Here is a 9,557-nt window from a genome sequence, read left to right as displayed (position 1 = left end):
TTCTTTCACCTCTGGCATAAGACTCTTCTTCCTCAATTTGACCATTCTTAAATCTAGAAGTACTCCAGCTCATTGGTCCTCCTTACCCCCATGTCTAGGCAAAAGAATTTGTGAAACCTTAGCCCTGTTTAATACTTGAATTTATCAAAACATAAGAGAGCTAATTCTGCCTAAGGGCACCAAAGAAGAATAAAGATGCCACAGATAAACATTTAGTCCAGTTTTATAATGGACTCTAAGTGCCTAGTTGAGTGCTAACCATTAACTCACTTGAACAACAGGGAGCTCATGACACAAACTAACATGTTAATTGTATAGACACTTCACTTCACCATTCCTCAATGTAGCTGATAAACTGCATCCAGTTAGCTTAAATAACATGAATGATGGGTTTCCTTGTGTATATAAATTGGGAGTTTCTAAAGTTTTCTTTTTGCCCTTGTACAACTACTTACTACCACCTCGCTTGGTCACTGCAATAGAAAATGATGACTAAGAAACACATTGTCTCAATATCAGTGGACATAATGTCCTAGTATTCTACAAAAATCTCAAAATTCTTAATCTAAAAGATAGATCTGCCAATATCTTATTTCCTTATTCTTTGTTAATATAAATATCCAATCTATGAAGGTCTCAGTTTCCTTACTTAGAATATGAGATGGATAGATTTGCTAATATCTAGGGACCTTTCCAATTTTAATATTCCCTGTGTATAAGGGCTGAGCCACACATGATGGCTCCCTTAATCATTAACCTCCCTCATGATGAAAGTAATCAGCAAGTTCTACTTGTAAGAGATCAAACATTCATATACATATATATTGTAGCACATTGACTTTTACAGAACTCAAAGTAACACAGCACAGTTACATTCATAGATTTAAGGTCACTGTGGTATACTTTACAATTTTTCTTTTCCCTAGGAAGGAAATGTAGATCGCTAGGAAGGGATTTCTTTCTCTGCCTTTTAGTAATGTAAGCCTTTTATTATCTCTTGGATCCTAAAAGATGGGTAGGGTTTTGGCAGGTGGAGCTTAGGAGGACCTTCCAGGTAGCAGGGACAACATGAGAAAGGGCAGAAGGAAGAATGGATTTTGAGAAAGACTTGTTATCTTACATGATGAGAGCAGTGTTTCACAATCTCTGTCCTGAGGAACACTGGTTTTAGATGATGTTAATGTAGTTACAAGACAAAAGCATTTGGGAAGAGCTGTACTCTATATCCCGACATGAAATTGAAGTTTCACTTTGTTACATTATATACTCTGAAAAGTTTTGGAGGAAGGAATTGATTTAATTTTTTTAATTCAGTCTTAGTCACACTTACTTGACAAACCTATATTCAGCTGATGGGACTGTATTTTGTGAAAGGCCAATCGGAGAAATGCTGAGATGGAGCTTAGGATATTTCTGTGTTGGGACAGGCATGTGATTATTTTTCTTATAATTCTTTACCATTTGTCCTAACAATTGTTACTTCGCAGGATTCAGTTTTTGTTTTTCTTTTTTACATCTTTACTGGAGTATAATTGCTTTATAGTGTTGTGTTAGTTTCTGCTGTATAACAAAGTGAATCAGCTATATGTATACATATATCCCCAGGTTTCAGTTTTAAGCCTTCTGTTTTTACTTGAGTCATTGGGCCTCTTAGAAAGCTCAACAATTCTGGGGTCTTCATCTCTTATGTAGTTTCCAGGAGCTCCTGGCACTTACCACTATTTCCTCTTGATTCTTTTCCTCTGACTTCAAACTTCTTACGATTATGAGCTGATTGTTTTCTCAGCCTCTATTGTCAAAACCAGGTACCTCGCTCATCTTCATTGTCTCAGTTACAAGGTGCAATATTTCCCATGTTTATATGTGTCAAAATATAAGTCAGGAATTGATACATAGCATATGCTTAATAAAATTTTTATTTCCAGTTTTTCTTTGTTCAAAGGTATCCAAACACTGGCAAACTTCTTAAACTGAAAGGCGAGTCATCTAATTTATTCAGCTCATTCAACCAACAATATTGAATATTTGTCTTTTTTCCTACACATATTTCTTGTATTCCAATCGTGACATTCTAGAGCACAGTGAGCACATTTATAACTTATTACTGCATTACTACCTTGGCTATTCCTTGACCAAAATTTACTTCATAAAACTGACAGCCTAATTAAAGTATTGGAGGGTTTTTTTTAATGTATGCATACAAACAATAAACACCAATTGCATTGCTAATAACTGAATTTTTACATCTCTATGCACCCATGTATCCAACACCAGGTCAAGATATTATAAAATATTTCTAACACCCTACAATGTTCTCTGTTACTTCTTTCTGTTCCATACTCCCCCAGGGCAACACCGAAACTGACCTCTATCACCATATATGACATACATGGAAACACACAGTGTGTATTCTTTGGTATCTGGCATTTGGGCACATATCATTATATCAGTAGTTTATTCTTTTATTCTATCATTATATCAGTAGTTTATCCTGATTTTTTAAACCTAGACATTCATATAGTGTCAAAGAACCACTGATTTCTTAATATTATTATGCTGACCTCCATCTTCAGGGGCTTTCCACATTCTTCCATGTGTCTTTCCACCTACTTTCTCTTCTGTCAAATTATGTTTCATTTAACCCACCTCAGCCAGCCTTTCCCCCATATTCCCCAACACGTAGCACTCTTGTGTTCAGCCAGTTTTGTTCCCTATTCCATAAGCCCTCTGCGCCATTCCTGACACTGTGCCTGTTCCCTGCCCGGAAGGCCTGTTCCCTACCCTCTGCTCTCCTTCCTATATACTTGTTCAAGACTCAATTTAAATGCTACATGTTCTAAGAAGTCTTCTCAGAAGAAGCCAGTGCTTTTTGGAATCCTTCTTTAATGAAATCCCATAGCAAGTGTAATCTGTCCTCCCTGATCTGGTAATTAATTATCCATTGTTCCTATCATATAGTGTTTGTTTTTCTTATGTGCTGTTATTGTTTATTTAAGCTCATTATAGTGACTTTAACCAGGAACTCAGTCATTTTCCTCTTCATTTTAGTGCAAGTTTCTGTGATATGGAGTTAAACTCCTTTTCCCTCACTTCCCATTCACCCTCAGCACTTGTTAAACATAAAGTATAAGTGAAACTTATTGGTTAACAGGTTTTTGTGGTCCTTGATTCTGGTCCCTAGAGCTAAGCTGCACTTCTGTCATGCTAATTTGACTGATTCCTTATTGTCACATAACTCAGGAATTAACTAAATCATTATAAATTTAGATACATATAAGATATTATTAAAAAAAACAGTGGATATCATAAGTTTAGGCCTGGAGGAGAGTGTTGTATGAGTCCTAGTTTTAATGATCGAGCCTTCCAATATTCCATTGTAAGTAAGAAAGAGGTATGCAAATATATGGTTAATACTTAACAGTGTTGATAAAAAAGAGAAGAGAGAAAGGGACGACAGGTACTTTGAGGGCTTTTTGGAATTCATGAACAATTATGATTGGATGGGGAAAAAGAAAAACCGAGGGCTAACCTTCCACAAATGAGCTCAGGAAAGAGAGAAGGGCTCATCTGGTATGCAGGTAGAGAGGTTTGACCTACAGAAACTTAGAAAACCTTAATAATCTGAGCAGTGTTGGCAAGAGGCAAACTAAAGGGCTAACAAAAGTTTGCAAAAGTCTCACACAAAGAACTTTGGCATGGTGTTCATCATCTAGCTAATCCTCATATGCAGACATTTATGAGAGTAAAGTCAGGTCTTTGCCAGAGTGGGTTCCTTATTTGGGCAACTGGGTCAAATGAAGAAAGGCAAATGTAGGCTGCCAAAGTAAATAAGGAGAGGAAAAACAAAAAGGATGAGACATACCATTTATCAGTGATTTGTTGCCAATATTCTTAGCCTCCACCTTATCTCCATCTTACTGGTAACACAAGAACTAGACTGAACAATCAGGTAAAAGGTCTCTACAGAAACTGAGGTAATATAGAAAATAAAAGAATAAAACATAAAATTGTAAATTTTCTTCCTAGGGGTAATTGAGATGATAGTTCAGTAATAACATAAGATCAGTTGAAGTCTAAAGAAATTTTAGAAAACCTGGATAAAGTAAGAAAACACCTGTTCACTGGCATCAGAATGTTAGAGAGACACCAAGACATGTGGGCCAAGTTCTGGACAGAAGGGAAACACAAACGCAAGCTAGACATTTGGTGCAGCTTTTCTCCTTCGGGCATTTGCTGATTCAAATCTTACAGCCTAGGAGCTGAAAAGCCAAGGAGATCAAAAGACTAACCACAGAAGCCAAACGGCAAGAGCTCAAGCTAAAGGCAACAACTAATGAAATGACAAGCTAAGTGTATCTTTAGTCTCAAAGGGCTGCAGGAACCATTACATTTAAAGCCTAACAAATACAAGGGTAGCTGGGAATAGGGAGAATCCAAACGTTCACATGGTAATCCCAAAGGGCAACACCCGTAGAGGAAGGACAAGACAGAAATAGACCAACCTTCACACAGACTGAAAAACAGCTTTGAAAGAGCTCAAACTGAGAATGGACTAAGGTTACCAGTCCCTATAGTAACTGTCTGCCATGGGCAAAAGTAAATCTTTTAAAGAGAAAGATAACAACATCCAGAATGTGGAGGTATCTTTATAGTTTCCTAAAATAAGTTGAACCCAATTTTAATATAAAAAATAATTTGACATACCAGAAAAAAGACGAAATGATCAAAAGCTCAAAAAAAAAAAAAGAAAGAAAAAAGACAATATAAATAGACACAGGAGGACAAGAGTTAGCAGGCCTTGGTTAAAAAAACAACAAGGGCTTCCCTGGTGGCACAGTGGTTGAGAGTCTGCCTGCCGATGCAGGGGACACGAGTTCGTGCCCCGATCCAGGAAGATATCCCACATGCCGCGGAGCGGCTAGGCCCGTGAGCCATGGCCGCTGAGCCTGCGCGTCTGGAGCCTGTGCTCCGCAATGGGAGAGGCCACAAGTGAGAGGCCCGAGTATCGCAAAAAAACAAAAAACAAAAAAAAACAACAAAACAACTATGATTAAACAAAGAAAATATACACATGGCAAATAAGCGTATGAAAAGATGCTACACATTCCATGTCATCAGTGAATTTTAAATTAGAACAATAATGAGATACCACTACACACCTATTCAAATGGCTAAAATCCAAAAACTGAAATATCGAAGTTGGTGATGATGCAGAACAATTGGAATTCTCATTTGTAGCTAGCGGGATACTTGGCACTTTCTTACAAAACTAAACGTACTTTTACCATACAGTGATCTAGTAATCATGCTCTTTGGTATTTACCCATAGGAACTGAAAAGTTATGTCCGCATAAAAACCTGCACATGGATGTTTATAACAGTTTCTTGCATAATTGCCAAAACTTGAAATCAACCAAGATGTTTTTCAGTAGGTGAATGGATAAACAAACTATGGTATATCCGTACAAAGGAAGAGCATTCAGCAATAAAAAGAAAAGGCTATGAAGCCATGAAAAGACATGGAAGAAGCTTAAATGCATATTGCTAAGTGAAAAAAAGGCAATCTGCAAAGGCTACGTGCATATTATATGACTGCAGCTATTTGAAATTTAGGAAAAGGCAAAGTGTGGAGACAATCAAAAGATCAGTGGTTGCCAGAGGTTGTGGGGAGGGAGAAAAGGATGGGTGAAGCCCAGAATTTTAATGGCAGAGAAATTCCTGTGTGTGGTTCTGTAATGGTAGATACAGGTTATTGAACATTTGTCAAAAATCATATAATGTACGAAACAAAGAGTGAAGTCTAAAGTAAAGCATGGACATTAGTTAGTAATAATGTATCAATATTGGTTCATTAACTATAACAAATTTATTAAGCTAATTTAAGATGTTAGTAATAGGGGAAACTGGGTAGAGAGGTAAGGAGGTATGAGAACTCTCTCCTTTCTTCTTAATTTTTCTGTAAACCAGAAACTGCTCCAAAATAGTCTGTAAATTTAAAAAACAAATCTAGACCTGCATACAAAACTTGCACGTAAATCCAACCACAGCAGCATTATTCTTAAGAGCCCCAAAGTGGAACTAACCCAAATGGCCATTTACTGTGAATGGATAAATGAAACACAGTAATATCCACACCATGGAATATTATTCAGCCATAAAAAGAAATCAAGTACTGATACATGCTACAACATGGATGAACCTTGAAAACATGCTAAGTAATTGTATGATTCCATTTGTATGCAATGTCCAGATTAGGCAAATCTGTAGAGACAAAGTATATTAGTGGCTGCCTAGGGTTTGGAGAAGTGGGGGAGTGAGTGACTTATAATAGATTCTTTTTCTTTGGGGGGGTGGATGAAAGTTTTACAATTGATTGTGGTGGTAGATGCATAACACATTAAATTGTACACTTTAAATAATATGGAAAGTAAATTATATCTCAATGAAACTATTATTTAAAATTATGATTAATGTATTCAAAAAGGACAACATATGCAATTTAAGCAAAAATTATCTGTGAAATGCAACCAAAGGAAAATTCTAGAATTAAAAAAGCTGAAATTAAGCACTCAGAAGATCAGTTTAACAGTACCTTAGTCAAACAAAAGAAAGTATTACAAATGTCAATTAAAAAATACACTAAAATTTTGAGGGAAAAGCATGGAAAATAGAGAAATAAGTACATAAGACATATGGAGTATATGTAAAACACTGTGTCTAGCCAGGCCCAAGTCACACAGCCTTGGGAGGAGACACACCGCCTACCTGAATCACAAGGACTTCTCCAAAGGAAAAATGAGGTTCTGATGCCAGAAGTGGAAGGAATGAATTGCAAAGAAAACGAACAACAGTACACTATAATCTAGATATACATCCGTAAATACATAGGTTCCCTGGGGTTGTGATCTTGTACAAACAATAAAAAAAAGATGAGACTCATAGTAGAGGCTGCTAGATTCTGCTGAGGAAAATGTCCAGGGAAGAAGAGTTGATTTATTTAGTTATTTTTTTAGTGTCCACATATAAGTGACATCATGCACTATTTGTCTTTGTCTTATTTCACTTAGCATACTGTCCTCCAGTTTTATCCATGTTGTCTTAAATGATAGGATTTTCTTCTTTTTTAAGGTTGAAGAATATTCCATTGCATATATATACCATATTTTCCTTATCCAATAATCTACTATGGACACTTAGATTGTTTCCATACCTTGGCTCTTGTGAATAATGCTACAACGAACATGGGAGTACAGATATCTCTTCAAATAATGATGATGTTTCCTTTGGATATATACTCAGAAGTGGAAGGGAGGAAGAGCTTATGACACAAATTGACCATGTGTAAAAGATGTTGTAGGAATGAAAAAGTCTGAACACCTAGGAAGAAAGGGGGAGCATAGAGTATTTGGAAAGGACATTGTTCAAGGTCATACATAGTTTAAAATTATGACATTTCAGTGGGCCCGTATGCATGAAGGCTTGCTTATATTTCGGGATTTGAATACAGTGCAAAGAAGTGTTGCTAAATTTTCGATCAACATCAAAAAAAACGGTGGAAATGTTTTTTCTTTTATTATGAAACTGCAGGAAAGGCAAGCCTTATAAGCAGCATGAGGCCCAGTAGAATTTTCCCTGATGATAGTGGTAATTTAGAGAAGAAGAAGGATCTAAGGCCATAGAACAATTTTGAAAGCAAAATAAGACTGCTGAGTCTTCACCCAGTGTATGAGATTAAGTTTTAACGGCATATGATGAAGTGACCATGACACAACCAGCAGAGCTCGTTGAATTGTTGAAAATGGCTCTTGAAGCTACAGGAAATGGACAGTAGACATAGAAAAAGAACAAGGTAAATCCAAAAGAGTGGAAGGACAAAATTAATCAAGAGAAAAGTCAAAAATAGAGGAGAAAAGCAGTAAACTTGACAAATAAAACCAAAACGTTCTTTTAGAAAGACCAGTAAAATAAGCAATATTTGGCAAATATGATAGAGATGGGACTAGCTATAAAACAGAGAGAATTTTTTTTTTAATTACAAAAGAATACTATGCTAGCTTTATACCAACACATTTGAAAATCTGGACAAAATGGCTAAGTTTTTCTTGTCTAAATAAGGACAGTATACTATAACAACAAAACATTTGCTGATAGTGATCCTTCGTTTTTATTTTCACAAATATTTGCAATAAAACCTTTTGCTTGGATCCTTAGATATCATTATAAAACATAAAATTTTCAGGAGCAATAAATCAGAGAACAAAAATTAATATAAAACTTATCTTCTCATGTTCAGGCAAAATTAAGGGAGAATAAATATTTCAGAGAATGGTTAAAAACCTGGTACCTTAAACAAGGAATTGTTATTTTAGGCCTAGTTAATAACTCTGTAATTGTTTACTTTGTAAGTAAACAGTACACTTTTAAATCCACTTTACTATTTAATATTAATTAATTAACACTAGAGAATGTAATTCCTGGTAAAATCTTTTCAATCAGATTATATATGCACAAAACATCCATTTCAAACTGTCAAGAAAAATGAGTAATATTGACATATTTGGATATTATGGTCAGTTATATGCTAACAAAGTGAGAATGGAGGCAATTATGTAGATACTCCAGTTTCCAGAAAAAGTCGTCTGCTTTGCTTGATAATTTAGCAAAATACCAATCTGGTAGTTTAACAAGTAACCATATTGCTCTGAATCAAATACCTTACAAAATAGTGTTAGCATGGGTTTATAACTTTTTAAAATGCTTTCATCACATCATTCTGTTGTTAATGTCGGTATTTATCCTGAAATGACACCCAATCTGTTCTTAGTTCTTTGGCACGTATGAAGTCAGCAGAAGCACTCTTTCCTGGGTTTTACTGCTTCCTCAGAAGAATGCACAGTATTTGGAACGAAACCACTTCTAACCCCTTCCCAGCCATCCTGAATACAAATTTCTCCCCTTTTAATAAGCTCATATATGTCTCTTGTCAAGATAGTGAAGGATTCCTCAACATTTGTAGCATCTTTTGCTGAGGTTTCTATATACTTCATACCACAGTCTGCTGACAGTCTTTCAGCTTCTTCCCTTGTAACTTGACGTTGTGAAGCTAAATCACATTTATGTCCCACTAGCAGAAATACAATCTGAAATGGCTGTACATGCATTTTTGCTTCTTCTAGCCAATCTTTCACATGTTCAAAAGATCGTCGGTTAGTAATGTCAAATACTAAAAATCCACCAACCGAGTTGCGGTAATAAGATCGAGTTATTGATCTGAAAAATAAATAGAAAAAAAGGTTGTAATTAATGTGATTTAACTAGAGTTTATAAGTCAAATATGAAGTGTCAAAGTGAACAAAAAAATTCTATGAAACTAATATGCAAGCCAGTTTCATCCAATGACATTAGATATTTAAAAATAGACAAATAAGCACTTACATGTCATCTCACACTCAGAATTACTTGTTTTTATTTTAAAATATCTGATAGAATAATTATTACATTACTGTGGTTAAAAGTAGGCACACAAAAAGATTTGGTGTGGGGCAGAGGTTACACAG

General features: G+C 35.6%; 1 protein-coding gene across 1 annotated transcript in view; it reads right to left on the bottom strand.

Annotated features, from left to right (window-relative positions):
* Nucleotides 1–1,875: 1,875 nt before the first annotated feature.
* RAB39A (RAB39A, member RAS oncogene family) overlaps nucleotides 1,876–9,557 on the bottom strand; it is a 28,711-nt gene continuing 21,029 nt past the window's right edge. The window contains exon 2 of the mRNA XM_067750923.1: nucleotides 1,876–9,270. Within this exon, the coding sequence (XP_067607024.1) occupies nucleotides 8,844–9,270 (427 nt within the window). The 3' untranslated portion in view covers nucleotides 1,876–8,843. The remainder of the gene's footprint in view (nucleotides 9,271–9,557) is intronic.

The sequence above is a fragment of the Pseudorca crassidens genome, chromosome 9 (genome assembly GCF_039906515.1).
Source record: "Pseudorca crassidens isolate mPseCra1 chromosome 9, mPseCra1.hap1, whole genome shotgun sequence".
Classification (NCBI taxonomy): domain Eukaryota; kingdom Metazoa; phylum Chordata; class Mammalia; order Artiodactyla; family Delphinidae; genus Pseudorca; species Pseudorca crassidens.
The sequence above is the reverse complement of the archived record's forward strand: the minus strand, read 5'-3'. Positions and strand labels throughout refer to the sequence as shown.